This window comes from Ruditapes philippinarum, unplaced genomic scaffold (assembly GCF_026571515.1).
Source record: "Ruditapes philippinarum isolate M1 unplaced genomic scaffold, ASM2657151v2 ctg773_1_1_1_1, whole genome shotgun sequence".
NCBI lineage: Eukaryota > Metazoa > Mollusca > Bivalvia > Venerida > Veneridae > Ruditapes > Ruditapes philippinarum.
The window spans coordinates 184,110-208,458 of NW_026859995.1; the positions used below are offsets into that span (position 1 = coordinate 184,110).

The following is a 24,349-nucleotide window of genomic DNA, read 5'->3' on the forward strand; positions in this document are numbered from 1 at the left end:
ACTTAAAACTTGTTTCGTTTCATTATCAATTATTGTGTTAATACATGCAAACGTGTATCTTAAAAAATCCCCATCAATGTTAAAGACAAAACATACTTTTCATATTCATAGAAGTACAATACATGGCTTGTTTGCAGTTTAATATGATAATAATACTCGCCTCGGGCTATGATATTTTCAGAACATATCACATCATATTCGTCAGCTAAAAATGTCAATATCTTTTTTTTATTAAATGAATTATCTATTGTATAATATGGAATAATATGGAATATCGAATCTTCTTTAGAATACGACTGATGAGTTATATTATATAGGAAGGCAACTTAAAATTTGTATTTTGTCTAGTTTTGAATACATACTAGTCAGTGTATTTCTAAATGTCTTTCAAATTGTAATATATGCATGAAGGATACGTGGATCATAAGATTCGCGAGCGATTTTTGCATAAGGTGAAGTGGAATGAGGAAATAAACAATTATCAGGGCTGGGAATCAAAACTGCGTCGTATCCTACAAAATGTAAACAAACGCCGCCATCTTGGAAAGAAAAACGTATGTTTTTGTTTATAACTTTTTTTTGTTGAAAATTACTGAAAACCAGATATATGTATTAACACGCTACACTTTTTTCCGCTTCGTTCGGTATATGTTGCTTGCACAACTATTTTGTAAAACAAAAGTTATAGCGAACTTGCATCTCGAATTGGGGCAGATCTTTTATGAAAATGTGTGGATACGACGCAGTTCATATTGCTTTTTCTATCGTTTTTTCTTTTAAATCAATTATATATTTGTTTCAGAAACCGCAATCAACTTCGAAACATAATTTTGCATCATTTACTAAAATTTCATTACAAAGAGATGTTTATTTTCCAAGAAAATAATGATTTTTACGAAATGATACGACGCAGTTGAAAATAAAATATGATACGACGCAGTTGTAGTTTTGGCAGTCTTTTCAACAGGGATAATTTTGGCAAAATATTTCTATTTTTATGGAATAATCACTTGCGCTAGATAAAAAAAAACCAGATCATTTGCGGTGTATAGCAATGTTCTGTTGCTTTTGATTATTTAGAATACATTGTGTCATGTCCAATATAACATTTAATTTGAAAAGTTACATTGAGGAAGCTACTTTTCAGTTAAACATGTTACCTAATTGATCATCATATCTGAAATAATTTCTTATATTTTCCTTTATGCTCAATATTATCCCTATTTTTTTTTTCGCAAAAAAATATAGAAATTTATTAACTTGAATTCATGTTGGCTAGCTACGCTCTAAGTTAACTGTGGTTCTGCATGTTCTGAGTTATGACTGCTTTTTTGTGGTTTGTTTTCAAACTTTCACTATACACATTAGCTTTACTAGGGGCGAGGACTTCAGGTGCGCCTTTGTTCATTATTTCAGGCAAAATGTTGCACCTGCAGAGAACCACCGACATTTTGAAACTAGCTTGATAGGTTTTCCACACGAAAGAATAAAAAGTCCCTTGTGGTTTTCAAATTCATAGCAGTTCAGTTCAAGTGATTTGAATTCAGTAAACATAAACAGCTCGCCCATGGTCGGACACACCTGTCTGATTTGTTTTTTAACAAAATTTGTTAACGTCAGCTTTACAAATTAGCGGCTGTTTTAAATAACTTCGGGCGTGAAGTTATAAGATTATAAATATTTGAATTAATTATAAAGAGAATAACATTTAAATTTCTTATTTCGATATGACTAGCAGAGAAATTTTCAATGTAAACAGGCCCGGCTTTCACTAACATTCTCAAAGTCAAAATCTCAGCTCAAATCTGAGATTTTTCTCAAATCAGAAATTGAGATTGAGATTTATCTCAGTTTGGCTTTCACTAAAAAATATTGAGAAAAATCTCAACTAAAGATTTGAGATTTTTCTCAGATAAATTGAGACAAGGTTTGGCTGTCTCAGATTATGTCTCAGTGAAGCTAAATTATTATCCTCAGGGGTATTTTTACTTTCTGCATGGTTATTTTGATAAATAAACATAATTTGACTTTTTTGGCAATTAAGTTTCTATTATTTTCATGTATTTAGAAATATATATTGACTGATTATTGTGGGTGACATCATGCGCTCTAATTCATGACGTCATGAAATTATGACGTCACAATAATCATACTAAAAATGATTTATTGAATTTTGTTTGTTTTCTCTTGCTGTACATTCATTCTTGGTAACTTATTTTCATTAGCATTCAAATTTTCACACATTTGCAATTGCTTTTTGGTGTTTTTGTTATTGTTTATTTTTTGTTGTTGTTTTTTTTAATAAAACAGGAAAATATAGATCTAGATCTACTTAATGTAATAAATATACAAATATTTCCCTGTTGCTCATCTTACATCAAAACAGCAACTATATACATGATATACTTCGTAAAATAGAAGCTCGATCATCAACAAGGCACATTAAGATAGCCGCTTATGTCTTGAGAAAAAACAGTCTCAGTTGAGAAAATTCTCAAATGTTGAGAAAAAGTTTAGTGAAAGCTAACTTGAGATTTTTCTCAGGTGAGTTAGAATCTCAGTCAATATTGAGACAATCTTAAGTTGAGATTTATCTCAGTTTGAGAACGTAAGTGAAAGCCGGGCCTGGGGGTAATCCTCTGTAAAGTCATTTTCTGAAAACCTTTGTTTAAGTTTTAATTCATTATCAAATAAAAATCACACTTTAGTATGAAGGTATGTTAAGATGCCATGTCTCTAGTCTGTTGAAAATTCGATGCGATAATCTGACCTTACTTTTCTGTTCAATATTGTGAACATTTCTTCAATACTATTGAAAGATCATGTCTGTCTATATCTGTATCAAATTTATCGGTGCACAGCGTAAATACCTTTGCAAAACGGACAGCTTCTTTACAAAAAAATATGTAGTTGTATCATATGTAACTCGATTTTGAGACTTTAAAGTTTTTTGATGGAGAAGAATGATACTTAAGTGCAAATATAAAAAATACATTCCGTAGACCTTTCCCAACGGCGATAAAGAAATGCAATACGTAAAGTTCTCGGCGCTGAACATAAAATGACTAAACTGAACGCATAACCTACTTGCATAAATATATTGTAGCTTAACCATGTATAATATAATTTTAAAAATTTGATGTTCAGTTTCAAATAATAAAGCTCATCTGTTCTCACCGATTATTAAGAAAATGAATACAATAAAATCGGCACTTAAAAGACATAAGTAATTACGGATTTGACGGAAATTGTTGCTAATTACAAGTAACAAAGGAAGGCATGCAATTTGCGCAGAGCTCTCTTCCGATAGCAAGAGACATTTTCAAAATTTGTAATTCTTTCTCCCTTTTTTTAAGAAAAAAAGGTCATTCCTAATTAATACTAGTACAGGGTTCAGGAGAGGTAACACTGGAATATTGAATTTTGTATCAAAAATAGTAATCCATTTCGAACTCACGGGAACAATTTTAGAGTCATGCTAAGGCAACACTGGAACTCGTTGTCATATGGTTGTGCGATCATGTGTTTATTGCACAATGTATATTGCATTTGATACAGTTTTTCGGAATTTGTAGATGCTTAATATGATAGGTACTTAAATGCGATCGAAAAATGCAGCCTTAATAGAATTGTATTACATTTCCATTTTTATGGAACCAATGCGTGACCTCTGCTTTTGACTAAAGTTGTAAACAAGAAATGTTGTTGGACGTTATTAGCATACCTAGCACATAATTTAAATAGTTTAAAACCAATATGCATCCTGCAATGAAAATACAACTGCGTCGTATCATATTTTATTTTCAACTGCGTCGTATCATTTCGTAAAAAACATTATTTTCTTGGAAAATAAACATATCTTTTTAATGAAAATTTAGTAAATGATGCAAAATTATGTTTTGAAGTTGATGGTGAACTCTGAAAACGAGTATTTAATTGATTTGAAGGAGAAACGATAGATAAAGCAATATGAACTGCGTCGTATCCACACAATTTCATAAAAATTCTTCTCCGCTTCGAGTTGCAAGTTCGCTATAACTTTTGTTTTACAAAATAGTTGTCTAAGCAACATATACCGAACGAAGCGGAAAAAAGTGTAGCGTGTTAATACATATATCTTGTTTTCAGTCATTTCCAACAAAGAGAGTTATTAACAAAAACATACATTTTTCGTTCCAAGATGGCGGCGTTTGTTTACATTTTGTAGGATACGACGCAGTTTTGATTCCCAGCCCTGAATTATGCACCTATATAAATTGATTTCAGTTCAATGAAAGAAACTTTTTATTTTCTTTACTTTGAAATATACCACGTCGAATTGGAAAATGCGACATAATTATATTAAAACGGGAAATGAATCTGACACTATTCTGTTTTTAGGTTTGAGCATTCCTCTGGAGCAGAAAAATGCCCTTCTCGAAATTTGTAATGAGATAGAGGTAATTGATATTTAATTTTTTTGTTTTTAACATCTCACATATGCTTTTGTAAATTATAATATCATAAATAATTATTATGACAGAGAAGGCGTAAAACAGCACTTCTGTAAAGCACATATAATTAGCTGTAATTCGATATCTTAATTTTTACATTTATAAAAATGAAGTGCATTGCAAAGTGACATACAAAGAGCTTGTCATTATTTACAAATCAAAAGGGAATCATGTTTTATGTAAATACACTTACTTTTAAATTGCGTTCTTATTTCATTATAATTTGTTAGTCTATTGCATTGGTGTATTTGAGAAAGCATTGACGGTTTTAACGTGAATGTTATAGCGTACATAAATATAAATATATGTGTAGAAGATTTGACTATGAATAATTATAACTGTTCAATGTTAGCAAGAGAAGTGATGAATCTTTTAATACATCAAAAGTTTGATTGTTGTGTAAGATCTTTCCAAAGTACTTTCATATAGAAATATGAATCAACAGTGAAATGCGTATGAGTAAATGTAAAACAGTCTATATAAATTCAGTAACGTTCACTTTGAAAAAAAATATTCCTGGAATCCTTGATAATTCATCTACGTAACAAGTATATAAATCACCAGGCAATCTATTCAGATTTTATAAATAAAAGTATTTTGTTAACCTCTTTACACAGACATAGACTTAATCACATATCCTATCCAATATTATACCATGTACATAAATATCCAATGTAAAAGAAACTGATCAAAATGAAAGGATCTCTGAAATGAAGTAGGGAAATCTACATAAAGAGTATATACCTCAAACACTAATGAAGATAACTGTGTGTTTTTTTTTTTTAAATTGAACAGATATCCACCATTTAACATATATCCGGCAAATGATTATGAGAAATATAAGCAACAATATGTGTACAATAAATATAACATTCGTTCCTGGCAAAATACATTTAATCTCCGTGAGCTTGACATGAGAAGCCTGCAGTACAGTTTGGTGTCGAAATAAGTTTATAAATAAAATATATCATCATATTAAAGTTATTATGAAGCGCTCATATAAATGGTATGACAGTATGACGGAGGGGACCTTACGGAAATCAGTATCGGAACTTCATGTCCCCTCGAAGAATTTCAAGAAAATTATCCAAATATGCATAATAACATTATGATTCTTTAGAATACGCATAACTGTAACTTTCATTTTTTTCACTTTTTGATGTATTGCAACTAAAATTACTTCAAGTCCGTTGTTGTTTGATTATTCATCTTGCTGAAAGGCGTGGACTTTAACGTCGTCGATAAGAAGCAAGTTGAAGTTGTATTCTGTTATTGATATACAGTATCTATCAATTATTATCATCATAACAAAGATAGTAGATATTTAACGGATTTAAGAGATAATGTGTAGAACAATACTGACAGAATGTTGTTCATGCAGTATTACATAAGTCAAAATGTACAAATATAGCTTTTAGTCATAAAGTAATAATAATACAAAATAAGTATACTTATTACAAAAATAGCCTTAAGTGTATGCACTAAACAAACAGCCTTCGTAACAGTTAAAGAGAGACACAGGTATAGATGTTTTTCCCAATTTTGATTGTTTCGTTCATTATTATGTAAATGTCCTCAAAATGAATACACTTGGCAGGAACAAAACGTTTCTCCTTATAAAGAATCAGGGCTTTCTGAACTTGATTCACGTTGGTCCTTTTAGTGTGTAAAGATTTTGCAATAATTGTCACAGTGAATTTGGAAACGTTAAGGAAGATGTCAAAAATGAATGACTTTGAGCTTGTTCAAGTCACATGACTTGTTTTAAAACTCCTCGGTGATTCTGTCTGCGTCCAAATTCCGTTCACATAAAACTAATTAATTATATAGATATATATACGCTTCAAACACAAAATATATAAAATTCTACAGAACTTCATGGTGGTACTTTAGACAATGTCATTTCAGCGTGATTTGAGCACATAAGATTATATTAATATTTAGGTCATTAATTGTCCTAGTATTCTTGTAAGTAGAAATAATAAAGAGTATGCAGGACATAGGATAAAGACTATGTTTTCTACTTTTAGGAAAAGATACTGGATTGCTTTTTGCATAGGAAATTATGTAAGTACACGTGTGTTTCTTTCTGTTTCACATGATTAACAAATAAGTAAAAAAATGCTTCCCATCAAAGTATTTGCTATTTGTATTTTTAGATCAATAGAAACAAGAGACTGTTAAACATATAAACATCTTATATCTGATGAGATAAACATTTGCAAGTTTAAAGTTTAAATGAACTAAACTTTGTAATGGAAGTATCTTATTCAGTCCTAAAATATAAAATAAAAAAACAACAAAAAAACTTTTGACTAAGAAAGCGTTCGTTGTTGTTTCAGATCTGAAGTTTGAGGACTCAAAAGGAGGCGTATTACATAAGAAATACAAAGAGTTTGAAACGTGTGTACTCCAATACGATAGTAAGTAGTACTTATCAAATATTATCTCTTATTCTGATAATTATTAAATTGTGTATTTATTAATAATGTTAATAATTGACCATTTCCATTTATAAACTTACACATTGTTTTTAAAATATTACATATTTCAGGTCTGAAAAAATATCCATGCCACAAACAGATTTTAAAACCAATATGATAAACAAATTTATCCCTTTCACTCGAAATAAAAAAGGATTGTATTTTAAACAATTGTTTGGCATTAAAGTTATACTCTGCTCAAATTTGACATTGGAAAACATTGATAACTGCTCTACAGTCTCTTTATCAATATAAAATAAACATATTTTGTCTTCACACAAACATTATTCAAATCTACATACTATAATGACTATGTTGGCATAATTCTAATATAAAGTATCAATAAAAAATGTCAATTATTTCAAGAAAGAATGACCAACTTGAAATTGACCCGTATTAGGGAATGCAGCTTCCCATTCATAGATCGTATATACTTAATTTCTAATAAGATATATTTATACATAATTTCATAGATGTCAACATATTTGCGAAATAAATATTTCAACTCATATATGAACATAGTATATCTTTAAGGATGTGCAAAGGATGGAACAATTTGACATTTATAGATTGTTATAATCGCCTTGGTTAGTCTTCATTAACTTTAAATGATATACTATATAACATATGAATAAAAAATAAATAAAAATGAAATATCACAGATATATAGAAGTCCCAATCAAATTCAATAACATGATTTTGTTAAATTTTATGCAGAATAAGAAGATTATGTCTTTTCAATTATTTTATCTAAATTGGATAACCCGACATGGTCATGTTGAAATGGTCAGAGCTTAAGTATGAATGCTGGTATCAGGGTAGGGTCATTGTGAAACAAAATACTTAGCAATATTTTTTACACTAAAAGTACAAAGAAAGTTACTAAATAACCAGTATGAAATATCACTTAAAGAGTTACCTTTTATTAATGCCAAAACATATTCCCTATCATCAATAGACAAAGTCTTTTTATAAATTAATAGTTATAGATTGGAAACAAGAAGAAGAAAAATTACGACAATTTTTATTGGAGTATGACAATGCTGAATATGATGGTATGTATTAATTTATGACAGATTCAATATCAAATGTACACAGACTTTATAAATACCCATATTCCACAATTTCTAACATGTTTAGCCGAAATTTTCACGTACGCAATATTTAGCTAAATATATCTATATTCCACTTTAATTTGTAACACATTTTTGCCGGAATTTTCACGTACGCAACATTATGCTAAAATATTCATGATGTTATCCACCTTATTTAAAGCAGACTAAGCTTGCTCTTTATCGCATTACAAATACACTTATTAAAAATAGCACATAATTAAGCAAAATCATATTATAAAAAATAGTTTTCATTTGTTCATTGACTTAGCTAATATTCCGTATTATTTCTGACGATCCTCCTTATTTATGTGACCCTCCTTATTAAAAGCAGATTAAGATTGCTTTTAAAAGCATTAAAATACATTGTGTTTGATCGGTAACCTTTAGGAAAATTGTTTATTAGAATTCACATAATTAAGCAAAATCATTGTATTAAAACTATTTTCATTTGCTCATTTACAAAGTTGGTATTCCGTATTGAATCTTACAGAATTGAGGTTTGGGATAAATTCGATGCCTTGGCTTAAAGTATTCAGGACTCACGGTAAGCATTTTTAGATGCATGTAAGATTTGTGCATACCATAATAGTGAATGTACTTTACATCAAAAAGGGCACGCATCGTCGCATGGAGCTCTTGAGATTAAAGTGATGATATATGAATAATGACATCGGAAATGATATAAGCAAAAGCATAATATAAGAAGACAGTTCCTCGTGTGATGTATCGTCGTGGTCAAATATTACTATTATATGATTCAGAACATGGCTTTCATTGCTGCTTATTTCAAGTAAAGCAATCACGTTATTGATAATAAATCCTGATGATATTATTTTTACACATTTCCCCAAAAGGAAAGACTTACCCGGTGTTTTGGTCCAATTAGTCTCAACGATATACGTATCGTAAAGCTTGTTTCACATAATTTAAAAAGAACTGACAAAAGACGGTCAGGCAATATAAATCGAACGGTCATATGTTCTCACTAGGCTAAACTATCTAAACTACCGGCCACAATATGTCATACCATTTGTGCAAAGTTAGACATAGAGACAAACGGACAAAAATATAGATAAATCATCTGGGTGAAACACAGAAAGACAGTCATCCAGACGAATAGGGAGACGGCCGGACTGACAGAAAGACGTAAACGGATGAGACTACTTCACTATAAGAATCGTCGGGTACAATTCTACTAGCAAACACATTTTAATGTTATATACCTGGCTTTTTTTTTTTTTTTTAATACTTACTTCACATATTTTTTCAGTTTGCTATTGTCATATATTTAAAAGTGTTATTTTTACTGAAAACGTAAGAAGTCACTATAATATCATAATTCATAAACGTACAAAGATGATAAAATTCAAACCTTTGAAATTATTCACCTTGTATAAATTCCAGGGATAAAAGTGCTAGTGTCAACATTATGCATGGAGTTGTAAATTCATACCCTTTATAAGAAGAATGTACTAAATCGAAACGTTTGTTGTTGTTTTTTTTTTGGTTGGTGTTTTTGGAATTTATTTCCAAATTTTGATTAACATAAAATATGCAAGGGCATGAATCAAACACCACTGTCGTTACAGACAGGAATATGTAGCTCTCGGGTAACTCTGAGCTAAAACTCGTTATCGCTGTTTACAGTTATCCTCGACCAAGATATTCTGAGCTATAGCGGCAACCTGTGTATGATCCTTATATTCCACACCCTTTAAAACTTTAAGATCCGGATAAAAGTAATGGACCTTAGTTTAATCGACTCTCACAAGTATGCTCTGATATACTTGATAATCGAATTTATCCCGTCGAAGTAATTATATAAATGTCAAATGCACGTTTACCTCCGGTTCATTTTTTTAGCAAACGTAGTACAAATCTAGAGCAAACTCTTGACATGTTCGTATTTAGTGAATTGGTAGTAATTCTTTATTTTAACTTATTCGTTTGTCAGTTTTTTTAATTAATTCAATTATCATTTGAGATCCGTTACATACTTTTTGCTTGGAATTACATGTAAGAAAATGTAATATACATTTTTTTTTAAGAGCGAAGTATTCCAGAACCCATCAGAAATTGCTTGCATGAAATGTGTAAGGATATAGAGGTAATATATATTTTCAAAACTTTTCAGTGAAATGTAAATAACTTTGTATTAATTTCTTATATAGACATTATGAAACAACGAATACAAGTCACATGTATGTATTTATTGAATATGTTTATTTCATTTATTTTTTTAAATCATATTGAATTTGAGTTAATTTATTAGTTTAATCATATATCTTATGTTATTGCTTTTCCTTTCTAATTATACAAAACAGATACAATGTCAGGTTTAAAAATATGTCAATCAATTATCGAATAAAGTTAAAATATTTACATGAATACTGTAGTTGATCATACAAAAAGCAAAACAACATTATAGAGTTGGCCCTCAAAACATTTAATGACACTAAAATACATTATAAATCATATTTGTTCATATCCCTTCTTTCTCAAATACCTTGGAATTTTTATATATGCTTGAATTAAGTTTGGAACTTATGTTATACCTTTCTGAGCGTATGCCAAGAATATATATATATGCTTTTGACAAATCATTACCCTAAAAATTATATATAATTATATATTAAACTTAAATTATCAGAATAGTCAATCATGCTTTTGTGAAGCATGAACGGAAATAAATGTGTTTTTCATTTCAAATTTAAGTTTGTTCTTTTAGGAAGTACATTACGAGTGGATAGATACATATTGTAAGTACAGCCTTTTATAATTTTATAACGGAATTTTACACGAGGAGTTATTACGTGTAAGACATGAAATTTGTAAAACCAATGATATCTTGTCCCGATTAGATTGCTGATTATTTTAACTTTCTTGAGTTTTTTTTAACTGTCAATTTTATTTGTATATACGCGTATATAATTAATATTTTTTAGGTAATGCAAGCGAGGCAATCATTAGAAGATATCAAACATTGGGACATGATGTGCTTGAAATGGGTAAGTCCAACGCTTCGTTTTGCACATAAATTAATATGAGGGTCACAAATTCAACTTAGGATCTTCTGGGACATTAGGTCATAAGTTAGGCAAGCTGACACCTCTTCTTCTACTGTCTACATTATCAGCCACTATCTCCAGTCATTACTTCATATGATGACGTCACATAGTTAGCAGCAAAACAAAACTAAATATAGTCGCTGTTATAAAGGAGGGAAGTTAGAATGAAACCATGTACATAATCTCAAAACATGATCAAAAGCAGGATAAATAAAATACATGGTTGATGTCGGGATAGAGAAGGCTTATCTGGTTCCCTGCAAAAGTGAAGCCAATAGATACATGTTCTCGCTCACCGGATACACCTTTTCTATCCCGACATATACCATGCATTCTCTATCTATTGGTTGCTAATTTTTCATATTTTGAGACTGAAAAACTTAGATTACGAATGGACGGATCCAAATTCAAATCTTGACAAATTCACTACATGTTTAAAACAGGATAGGATTTAACTAAAGTCATTCTGTATATATAGCTCTTGATGTAAAGACCTACATATCTCTTCAGCGAAATAATAAAACATAAGACACGCTAATAATGATAGCCGATGTTAACATAACTAAATAAAGTCAAATCTGTAGTGTGTATCATCTTGGACAGTTAATTGCAAAAGAAAAGCTATGCTCCGGTTAAGCGGTTTGACGCATACGGGCAGGAGCAAAAAGTCGAATTAGAATTGTTAATTGGAATGCGTCGGTTGTCAAAGTTTGTTTAGCTAGAAAAAAGTTTGAAGGTTATTATCCCCAGCCTTTTCGAAGAAAGAAGGGGAATATAGAGAAAGGCTCCGTCTGTCCGTCCGTCCGTCCGTCCGTCTGTCACACTTCCGTGTCCGGTTCATTACTTTGTCATTTATCAAAGAAATTTGAAATAAACTGGCACAAATGTTGGTTATAATAAGACGATGTGTCATGCGCAACGACCAGACCCCTACCTCCAGGGTCAGTGTCGTACTTTCTAATTAAAGGCCAACATTGTCTATTTGAGGGTATATGTCGTGTCCGTTACATAACTTTCTTAATACTAAAGGGATTTTGTAAATACTTGCCACAATTGTTCAAAAAAATAATGAAACGATGTGTCATGCCCAACAACCCATCACCTACCTCCAAGGTCAAGGTCACACTTGGAGGTCAAAGATTAACATAGTCTGTTATAGGGTATAATTTGTGTCAAAAGAATTTTGAAAATATTTGGCACACATAGTTACTATAATAAGACAATGTGTCATGCACAGCACCAGCATCCATACCTCCAAGGTCAAGGTCACACTTAGAGGTAAAAAATTACCATAGTCTGTTTAAGGGTATATTTTGTGTCCGATCTAGCACTTTTACATAAGTCAAGGGATTTTGAAAGGGTTAAAGTATTTTTGATTTGTAAAAACTTGAGTTTCATGTTCGACCTTTAATTTACTGGTATTTATTATGCTCCCCGAAAAATTTCGGGGGAGCATATAGTCGTCGGGTTGTCCGTCCGTCCGTCCGTCCGTCAGTCCGTCCGTCCGCACGTACATACGTGCGTCCCGAATTCGTGTCCGGCCCGTAACTTTGTTATTTGAAGTCGGATTTTAAAACTATATCACAGAAATGATCACCATATTGAGACGACGTGTCGCGCGCAACATTTGGGTCGCTACCTTGAAGGTCAAGGTCACAGCATGACCTTGCAGCAAAATCGTGTCCGGTCCATAACTTCATTATTTGAAGTCGGATTAAAAAAATATTTCACAGAAATGATCACCATATTGAGACAATGTGTCGCACGCAACATTTGGGTCGCTACCTTGAAGGTCAAGGTCACAGCATGACCTTGCAGCAAAATCGTGTCCGGTCCATAACTTCATTATTTGAAGTCGGATTTTAAAAATATTTCACAGAAATGATCACCATATTGAGACGATGGGTCGCGCGCAACATTTGGGTCGCTACTTGAAGGTCAAGGTCACAGCATGACCTAGTAGCAAAAACGTGTCTGGTCCATAACTTTGTTATTTGAAGTCGGATTTTAAAAATATTTCACAGAAATGATCACCATATTGAGACGCAGGGTCCTGAACATTTGGGTCTCCACCTTGAAGGTCAAGGTCACAGCATGACCTTGCAGCAAAAAGCGTGTCCGGGCCATAACTATGTTACTGGAAGTCGGATTTAACAACTATTTCACAGAGATGATCACCATATTGAATCGACGTGCCGCATGCAACATTTATGTCCCTACCTTGAAGGTCATGGTCATGTCATGACCTTGCAGCAAAATCATGTCCGGCGCATTACTTCGTTGTTTAAAGTCGAATTTTACAACTATTTCACGAAAATGATCACAATATTGAGACAATGTGTTGTGCACAATAATGGGTTGTTTTTACACTTTGAACTTTTTTGTCTGTGGCATAACTCTGACACAACAAGAGGTATACCTTCCTGTGTCCAAAACCTAATCGGGGAGCATCACCCGGTTCAACCGGCTCTTGTTAAGTTTCATTTTACGCAAAAGAATAGCACAGATCGGTTAAGAATTATGTGAAAGACAAAAATGTTTACCACAAGCATGTTTAGACTGTTTAGGATCATTTAATTCAAATTCTAGGTAAATAAAGCAATTATGTTCGTAAACATTATCTTCGTGAATATGTCATCTGAAAACAACATGAATCAAATATCGTTTCACAACTTCTTACGAAAGTTAAATTACAAAAGATATGCTCGTATTATTGTACTTAATTTTATTTAACTCAAATCTCATAATGATTTATGCAGAATGCCAATAAAAGGGTTTGCATAGGAAATGCAAGGCTACAATCATCACATTGCAACTGAAACGCATGTGTATGTCGAATTATATCATATTTCTGACTATGACAAAAATCATCTTATTTAACATAATAATCAGCTAGTATACTTTTGCTTTAGAAATCGTGGACTGGGAGGATATTAGAAAATCATTTAAGCAAATACTTCACGACTGGAACAGAGGTATGTAATTTTGATTATTCATAATCATTTAAAATAAGTTTTTTCATCTTACATTAATCACTTCTGCGTGCCACCGCATAAGTGTCGGTCGAAATTATTACTATTGTTTTATTCATAATTATTGTAAAATTTACTGTCTGATTTCGATAAACAACATATTCTTGGACATAGAATGAAATTTATAATAGAATCTCTTTTGATTAAAACTTTGTAATATTTTACAAAACGACATTTTCCCGTTTGATGAATCATAATTTATTAATTAATATATTTGAATTTTGAGCAGGCATTTGTTTTTTTTAAATGTTTGATTTTTTAATGATACTTGTATAAAAATGAAGCATATGTGTCCAATGTAGCAAACGGTTTATTTCTGATAAATATTATACTAAGCATATAATTTTTTATTTAATTCGTTAAGTTTCCACTTAGATATGTTTATGAACCATAAACAAAGTGAAAATTTGCAGTTTATTATTTCAATAATTTGAGATTTAATATTCTAGTTTAGAAGTATCGTTAGTTGCTGAGAGCAACACAGAAAATAATAAAAACAAATGTAAAGAAATATAAAGGAAAGAGAACAGTTAAACTTTTACTAATTTGTTACATAAAATGTTTCAGAAAATATGATTTTATGTAGTGACTTCTCTTATTGAACCACACAGAAAGACGCCAGAAATGTTTAATATATATTATCTTGGTAATGATCTTAATTTTAGCAGACAAAGAAAGAAACTACTCAACATATGCAAATAATCGTTTTGTAATAAGGTGTTTTTTGTTTATTTAGTAAAAATAAAAAATCAGATTTTCCTCAAAGATAAACAAATATACAGGCCTTGTAAATTTTAAAAGTACTTACACTATAAAATGAACCGTAGAACTTTGCACGGTCAGGCCAAGAAAAAAAGCACACACATGGAAACATACTACTTACTGCCTAATATCTTAATGAACATTTCAAATTAAGCTAATTTTCACTTGCTCTATTGTGAATCTTTGACTGAATTCTATGTCAGCTTAAGAGATTAACAGATACAAAGTTATCGATTCTAGGCTGAGATAGATGGGGACGCGGGAAGCTACCGCTGGGTCTTCACAACGGGAGGTCGCGAATTAAATTGAAGTTTTCCAGATTGTTATCATCAGAATATTGAATTGATTCCTTAAAAATGGAATTGTTTTGCATTTGTTAACCGGATGTCGCGCACGCTTAACGCTTTAATAGATAAAAAAAGACATAAATTAAGATTGTTTGTTATGGCGATTTGAATCGAACACTAGTACATTATGGATACGGTCCTGTGTTTGCGTAATGTAAGGAAGTTGAAAATGTTTTAATATTTTTCTATTTTGTTTTTAATGAAATATCAATGAAATCCAAAACGATATTGTCCGCTACAGTTTTAAAATATAATCAATAAAACAACAAATACGGTCTGTTGTTGAACATGCAAAGAAATGTGTCCTGTTTGTGCTTTTTTTGTAAATCAGTATCACGGTCTAGATCTTTTCACTTGTAAGGGGTGAAAATGTGTAAGCGGCCGGGAAGCTCAGTTGATAGAGCTGTGTTACGGTATTCTGAGGGGTGGTCAGGCTGCACAGTTGAAGATAAAATACACTAAATTTTGTCATTTGAATGTACTGCATCATCTCACAACATTAATATTTGACAGACTTTCAAAAAACCTTTAAGCACTTAATAAAGAACTGATCAATATTGATTGCATTGTGGTAAATAACTTGATAGAAAAGGGGGACTCGTATTGATGTTCTAGTACAAAGCTACACGAATCATTTCTTTAATTTAACTTTCTGTGTTTTTACTTAATTGTCTTTAGTAATAGTTTTACAGACAAATTTACACGATTTAAAGTAATGTGTCTGCGCCAACTCAAGTCTTTTATTACAGGTTCATGATTTGTCGCTGCTTTTCTGTCAGTGGCGGCTATGTGTTTTTATAAAAATGTCGAACCATTCCTAACGTTATTATTGGTCATCTTATATATCGCAAGTTTATACTGCTATTTCATTTGTCATTGAAAGAAATCTCAGTTTGATTACATGAGTTAATGAAGAGTAGAATTAAAAAAACAAGATTCAATTTTTAGAACTTGGCTTTCAAGGCATTACCGTCGAGGATCTGGATGGTAAACAGCACATCATCTATCACAGGTTGTTTTATGAAAATGATATAGATCATCTCGTAAATCAAGTTGTTGATGCAACTGGCATTTCAAAACAAGAGTTTGTACTTGTGTACGGAGAAAGTCTTATTGTTCCAGGGAATAAAAATTTGTGCATACCTGACGGTGCAAAAATAAAGCTTCTTCCGTCTAATAAAGGTATGTAAGAAATGAGCAAATGTAATTATTTTGCAGAAATGTACAAGCTGGTGTGATAAACTAAGACATAATGACATCAGTTGATATATGTACGATGATATTGTAAAAAAATCTATGCAATCAAAGACCGAAATTGCTCGCCTCAATGTTTCAATCCAATCACTGAAACGGCGAATCGGTCATTTGTTGTACATGACGAGAGATATATACATGTATTTTCAATTTTACACTGATATTTTTTTCGTAAACTAGTAAATACAAAATTTGCAAACCATTAAAAATAAACAGTTTAGGATAAAACATATTTGTCATTTGCAATTTGAATTATATGCATGTATATTAATGTCACTATTGGATCAATTCAGCACATCAATAATTAACAGGAAACTTCACAAAACCTCAAACACTGAAAAAAGTGGTTGACAATATTGATTGTAACTATGGTAAATAACGTGTTTTAAAATATTGACGTCCTGTTATAGTTTTATGGATATCAATTAATATACAAATACAGAGTTGCTTTACTTTGACGCAAATCTTTAATCACAGGTTCTTGGCCTTGTCAAATTCTGTTTTTCCGTTATTGACGATTCATGCTTTTAAACAGCAGTCGGGCCAATCGTAGCGTTCTATTTACCATCTTAGATATAGCATGTTGCGTCTGCTACTTCATTTGTCATTGAAATAAAAAAAAAGTTTGATAACATAAATAAATTAAAAGTAATGCTGTTGAAACAATTCATTCCTGTTTTATTAGAACTTGCCAATCAAAGTATTATTGTCGAGGATCTAGATGGTCAACAACACATTATCAATACAAATTGGGTGATGTACACAAAGGATGTTGATTTTCTCGTCAGACAAGTTGCGCATACAACTGGCATTTCAAAAAGAAGATTTGTACTTGCGTACAGAGAAAAGCTTATTGTCCCAGGAAACCATTTCTACATAGTATTACCCAATGGTGCAAACATAGAGCTTCTTCCTGTGAAGAAAAGTATGTACGAAAAGAGCCAATGTTATTTCTTTTCAAAAATTTACGAGTATATGTTCATTTGAAAAACTCGAGGCATTTTATTAATTTAAGAATGTATACTATGCTCATCCTGGAGTAAAATGTTTTTGATGACGCTATATACTTGAATTATTCATATTATTTGCAACGTCAGTGTGCATAATACTGAACATGACATATCTTCTTTGTGTGAATTCAAAATATGTTTTTTCACTACGAATGAGAGTGTGTAGTAATCATCTATATTTTTTAATATCAAATTTGAGCAAAGTATATTCTTAAAGCAGTCGACCCTAAATCCATTATCTTACATGTTCCATGGATAAGAATAGGCATGCAATGAGAGCGGAAGAAACGTTCAAAGTAATTACCATTTCATTTTGCTAATTTGATTAGTTAAATTGGAATCGTAATCTACACAACCCTTACCATCAGTACGTCTCATAATTATCTTAATATTTAAACCGAAAAAGATATTGATATTTTTTCTATTTCATCTTATAAAGACATATTATGTTTCAGACCAAAACCCTCCTACAAACCTCGATACATATGTGAGAGGCCTATTCAATGGCATTTATGAACAGATCAACAGACTATGTAAGATTTTTCTATACGAGGAATGATTAACATTTAAAGGAATCAAAAGATTATTAATTATTTGTTTAATGAATTTACACAAATATACACGTTACATAAACAGAAATCTGTCTCTACATGATACATAACGATTACAAAATGCTGTTGATAGCATATAAATGTAGAGCGTTCCGTTACACGATATTACCTTAAGATTTGAGGTAAACGACGTCACATGCGTATTGTCTGGGTAGCGAAAAGGTTTTCCTGTAATGACGAAAACTTTCATCCTTTCAGCTGTGACTTGATTGCTGGAAAACCCGCACCTGTATCGATCTATAACATGTCTTTAACACGTATACGAAGTAATAAAAACATAATATGACTCAGAACAAATATGTCATTATATCTAAACAAATATAACGCATATCCGATTTTTGAACGTGACTGTTGGCAAAATAAAATGAAAGACAACTAATGATTTTGTGAAATCTATAAAAACTATAAAACAATTTATGCAATTCTAACAAAATATATAGCTATTGATGCACTAACCTTCCTTATTTTAGAATCGTTAGATAATGCACCGTCCAGTAGTTTATGTCACACATCGATGATAACGTTCGCAAGTCAATCAATTGTCTTTTTTCCAACGTCTAGGTGATTGACGTCACCAACGTCCATAAACGTTATTTCTTTCTGGCAATCCCTTCATCGTCAGCGACCCTTCAATTCTTTATCAATCGTTTATGTCAAATCAAAAAATGACTTGTGGCTTACTGAACATTTCCCTTAAAAGTCAGAATATTTTTGTCTGATTCAGACGGTGTCTCATCTTCCTTTTGACAATTATATTTAATTGGTCGAATTTCGAGACGTTCTGTCATAAAATCTTACGCGAATATTATTTAACCAAACGATGCTAAAACATTTATTGAAAATGTAGATTAAATGGAGGCATTTTTTCTCTGACAATGTCATAGACATGATGCGTGACGTATTAGTGTGTTTTAAATCTTTATATGCCATGTCGTAAAATAAACGCAAATACGCCTTTTAGAAGCGCATATTGATGCACCACACCGGGTGTGCGTTGCCATCCTTTTTGGGTTCCCTGTTACGGACAGATAAGATAATGAATCAGTTTATTAGTATAAGTTTTCCGATTAGGTCTAATATGTTACAATAGGTAAAAGGTTAAAAAAACCTTTAATTGACAGCCATAGTCCGGTTTATGTTTTATCATCTTATCAGGGAAACCTGTTTAAAAGTTAAGCTTCCGATATTATGAACAATTATGTGACATTGATAGGCATTTTGTATTGAACACATTATAGAATGATATTGTAAAAAACTATCCTATCCTTTTCTAATAGATACACCGTTAAATGATTATAATAAATAAATAATAAAAAATAAAAATCATCAAGAACATTATTCCGGTTTAGTAAATTATTATGCAGTGACAATCCTGAAAATAAATTTTACCCTTACTAGTATAAATGTTGTTTTTTCTTTCTGTGAATCAGTCATGAGCCCTGTTAAACAAGGAATACTATGAAATGAAATTTGATAAAGTGTTTTAGTTAATTGAGATTCCTATAGTCTGAAAATTTTTACTTTCTTTATTTTTAGTTACAAAATTTCCCAAGGTATTTGAAGACCATACACGTTTACTCTCTGAGAAGGATTTTGTGGGGATATCTCAATTAATAGGTAATGGATGGGGTATGCTTGGAATTGAGCTTGGCCTTTCAAAAGTGAATTTGCAACAGATTACAGAAGACAAGCGAAATGTAGCCTCACGTATATTTGAAATGCTGTGCCAATGGGGTCAAACACAAAAAGATGGAGCCACAGCAGCACAGCTGCTGTCTGCTGTCAGGAAATGTGGTGTAAGCTGTGAATTCGATAAACTTAAAAGAGCCCTTCTTATTGGCATGTGACACAACATTCTAACAATGCTGTAATCATGATTTTTTCCTGTAAATAAACTTTTGACTTGTGATATAAAATATATTTAATCGGGACAAGAGACGAAAAAATAATAAGGAACCTCAATTTCTTTGTCATATATTTGTGGATACATATTTGAATGTCAATATATCACATATAAATTATCTTAATTTATTTCTGCAAAATATCAACTTAGATAACTCATTCGTAAAATTAACATACATTCCTCGTTTTTTATCATCAGGGAGACATTTCTCAATAATATTAATATTTATCAAAACAAGATAATATAGTTTTACTCAGTACAATTACCTTTTATGGAAATTAACTTCTTTAACTTATGATTTGGAACCATGTTTAACGATTATTTGCTTAATTTGTTTTTAATTGCATACTCTTCTTAAGACATTTTTATTATATTAGCATAGCATCGTGATTTAGTTACATTTATATTAGTACGCATTTTCAAAAAATACTTGCAATTGTTCACTGGTCACAGCTACTGTTTAACTAACTTCTCTGTACATTTAATTTCGGTAAATTTGAAGGGCACCTAGGTTGTTCTATTGTTATGTTTCTAGACATAGCCTTTAACGTTTATCAATATGGTTGGGTCAAAATAAATAACAGTATCGGTAATGTTTGTTTTTATCAACCTGTCAATAACATACTGATTACACGGTCAATGCACACAATATACTAATCTTCGATATATTTTCGTTGTTCCGTGAGATGTACACAGAAAAATGTCATTTAAATTTATTTGTATCTGTTGAGTAATTGTACTGAGAGTTATAGCACTATAGGGAAAGCTACTGATTTATACTTTCTAAGTGATCTTCGTGTTGTTAGAACGAGACAACGTAGGTACATGTTTTTTCTTATTTACATTTTCAACATAATTGAAGCTTTGATTGTTATTATGTTATCTGTTTTGCAATGATTTTTGTAAAGTTTATACTCTTTTGAAATAGCATGGTTTTAAGAATTAATATTTTAAATAAATTCGGATTCAAATCAATAAATGCCATTTCAATGACAGAAAACACAATGCAAATCGATACAAACAATGTTTCTAAGTTGCGTCATATTCGTGAAGACAATTATGCAAACACTCAGCCATTTCAATTAAAATATACAAATGTATTGCAAAAATAAAGAGTAGGTTTCAATCATTGACAAAAGCAGGGATCGAATGAAAGACCTCTCACCTATAAGATAATTACTTAACTGACAGTGCTATTGTGGATGTAGCGACAAAACTTACATTCAGCTGGTACGATTTTCAAAACATTAGTCATACACTCTAGTAAACTACGTAAACAGTACCAAAGTGGGATCGACTATTAAAATGAGTGCTATAATACATTTTTAATTGACATGTAAAGAATCAGACCATAACATTATTAGAATGTAACAAAACAAAAATCACACCTTATGATAGTTTGTTGATTTCTATAAAAAAAAGGTGAGATTGTTAACAAAACATGACATTTGTAATCATACCTTTATTTTATAGTAAAACACTCAATAATAATATTTATAAACCATAATATGATTTTATCTTTTGTAAAAGATGAATGCGTCTTTAAGCTATCAAGTTTTTGATTGTGACAGTGTTTGAAAACTTTCAGCATGAAATATGATTTCAATTTATTTTGCTTTATTTTAAGAGTTTTGTCTAAAATTTTGATTTGAATTAGCATACAATAAAAGAATTGTGAATTAACTTTTATTTAAGGTTTAAAATACTACTCGAGAGGGACTGTCACTGTTTCAGAATTTCATTGTACGATTTTGTAAAACATCTGAAAGCTACATTCATCAATAGGAGACTTATAATTTCACCTAAATACAATATACATGTAGTATGCTATACTATCATCATGTATACTGTTCGAAGTATAGAGTACGAAGGCTGTCCCATTAAGTCATAGAGTACAAAATACTGTATGGGCAGCTTAGCATTTTCACTAACTTCCCAGAGAACTAGCGTCAATCATGAGTTATCGTTATTGTGCTTTATTATATAGAATACGTCACTTTAGGACTTTTCTTTTTTAAACATTAGAGAATGTCTATATTTTATTCATAAAACATTAAAAGATACTTTCAAAGCTTTGGAATTTTCAACATACTGATGATAATATTCCGATTAAACATAAATTGATGAATAAATGACACAGCCGATTCTATGAATACATTGTCGATCCTGTGATGGATACAAATAGGGGTAAATGCACGTAATTTTACAAAACGAAAACAAACATTTGATATTATAGCAGTGAAATATTCAGCCCAGTATTTTTCATTAATTATAAACAATGTCAAATTAAGGAGCATTTGTTCTTTTTTTTGGTAATCGAAATAAGCGTACGATATGTTGTTTGCCAAACAAATATATCTTAACAAGATTTGTATACTTCTCATTTGTTTTGTTTTTGCTTTTGTCAAGATGCTTTCTTTATAATTGTTATTATTAAAGAGTATAAAGCTATATCTGATGAAATATTTTTTTTGAAATATAAATTATCTTTGGAAAAATATGTTTTTCCTGCTCATATTGTCGTTTGTCGAAAGATTTGTTGCAAATACTGTTTCTGTTATCTAACACACATGCAAACTTTACGGAAACACAATAACACAATCCGAAAAAGTATTATGCTACGATTTTTGGTAGCCTTTTATCCGTTTAGCAATGATTGCAATGAAACCCTATCTTTTCAAAAGGACATTTACCAACAGATATGTTTTACTTTCATGTTGGTATTGTTAATATTTTTTTAATGAAAGCAAGTAATTTGTAGACTGCAAACAGCATAGATATAGCTTTGTACTCTTCAAATTGTATGTATATGAAATACGTCTGAATAAAACATGCAAACAACAAAAGCATTTGTTTATCAAAAGTTTATTTTTAGTTTTCATCAAGACATATTAACTTGTAAATATGTTTGTCTAAACAGCAGAACAGATTTCCGGGTTTTTGAATGTTAACATTTAAGCAAGATTTTCTCACACGATTACTCTTCAATTCGTCTAATAAATCGACGTCATTATTTTTGTTTGAAATGAAATTACTCGCACACGATATGTCTTTCTTTTCCAATAAGTATCCTCGAATTTAACATAGTCTGGTAAATTTTAATTGATTGTATGATGCAGTACAATAGAATATGAATTATTGCCCGTAAATCTCACGGCATTCTTTAAAATGTCACTGCGTTTTTATTGCGTATTAACTGCTGTTGACGGTACTAGTTTATACTTTTTATTGCGATCTAACGGAATTGTCACAACGACTATTGTGTTGTAAAGATAAAAAATCTAATGAGGGGCATAATTAACAAAACGGTACGAAAATGTGCCATAAAGTATGATCGCAGAACGCTTTATGATTACCAGGATTACTACCTGCCTACATAGAGTTACATAATTATTCTGCATGACGGATACGAACAATGGCTTAGAACGTTCAATGTTCGGTCATAATAAGAAGGATGTGATTAAACTTTTGTTTAAAAATCTGATGAAAACTTTTTAAAGGTAGCGGGAAAATGTTGCAGTTCAGATTGGAAAGTTTAATCAACCATCTGGTTAGCTTAATAAGTAGAGCGTTGAAATGTGAATGAGGTGACCTGAGTCGTCTCTTCACATTTGATGAGATTGATCATAGAGTATTGTCTACGTTTAATACATCAGTACATCTTTTCAGGCATATACATTTGTTATTAGTTCCTTGTGAAATTAAATGCACTTGTACTGAGTATGGTAAAATGCTTGACAGTATGCCAAAGTAGCGATGCCGTGGCTGAACTGTTCTCTGGTGAATTCAGAGTGGTTAAATGCAGTGATCCAGAGGATTGCTACCAAAATCACGACCATTTATATCCATTTCCGAGGTTTTTCGTCCATTCGAGCGGTAACTAAGGTTCATATAGAATGATGTCATCTTAAGAACGCAATTATATTCTTATGCCTAATGGAGGCCATTCTGGAGCCCTCAACTCATATTGCAACTTCATGTCAGACGCAATTTAAGATAAAACTAACGGAAATGCCAGTATGTTATGCTAGAATCAATCGTCTTTAACACTCTCTCAGCGAAGTATAACCGCCGCGACGGTGCCATCTGAATGCCCAAGCAAAGCAGAATGTGTTCGTAATAAAAGCTCTGAAAACGCAATGGACGCAGATATTCTCCAACTTCAAGGTTATTACGACGCAGTAGCATGCCAGGGAAGTTCAATACAAGACTTATACATGAAGATATACATGAGGGCGACTTTGAAAATAAAGTTGTGCTAACGCAATTGG

General features: G+C 31.3%; 2 protein-coding genes across 3 annotated transcripts in view; both read left to right on the forward strand.

Moving 5' to 3' along the window:
• The window catches only part of LOC132758560 (uncharacterized), a 34,151-nt gene extending 11,240 nt beyond the window's left edge, over positions 1 to 22,911 (forward strand). Inside the window, exons 4-16 of one of the 2 annotated variants that reach the window (XM_060750237.1) lie at positions 4,381 to 4,439; positions 6,524 to 6,560; positions 6,836 to 6,916; positions 7,960 to 8,031; positions 8,582 to 8,635; positions 10,140 to 10,198; positions 10,820 to 10,850; positions 11,037 to 11,099; positions 14,072 to 14,134; positions 16,264 to 16,482; positions 17,240 to 17,479; positions 18,020 to 18,097; positions 19,712 to 22,911. In XM_060750237.1, coding sequence (XP_060606220.1) covers positions 4,381 to 4,439; positions 6,524 to 6,560; positions 6,836 to 6,916; positions 7,960 to 8,031; positions 8,582 to 8,635; positions 10,140 to 10,198; positions 10,820 to 10,850; positions 11,037 to 11,099; positions 14,072 to 14,134; positions 16,264 to 16,482; positions 17,240 to 17,479; positions 18,020 to 18,097; positions 19,712 to 20,022 — 1,367 coding nt within the window. In that variant the 3' untranslated portion in view covers positions 20,023 to 22,911. Of the gene's footprint in view, positions 1 to 4,380; positions 4,440 to 6,523; positions 6,561 to 6,835; positions 6,917 to 7,959; positions 8,032 to 8,581; positions 8,636 to 10,139; positions 10,199 to 10,819; positions 10,851 to 11,036; positions 11,100 to 14,071; positions 14,135 to 16,248; positions 16,483 to 17,239; positions 17,480 to 18,019; positions 18,098 to 19,711 lie in introns of both variants that reach the window. The other variant, XM_060750236.1, reaches the window with a different exon arrangement.
• The window catches only part of LOC132758562 (uncharacterized), a 223,406-nt gene that overhangs the window by 31,075 nt on the left and 167,982 nt on the right, over positions 1 to 24,349 (forward strand). The window lies entirely within an intron of this gene.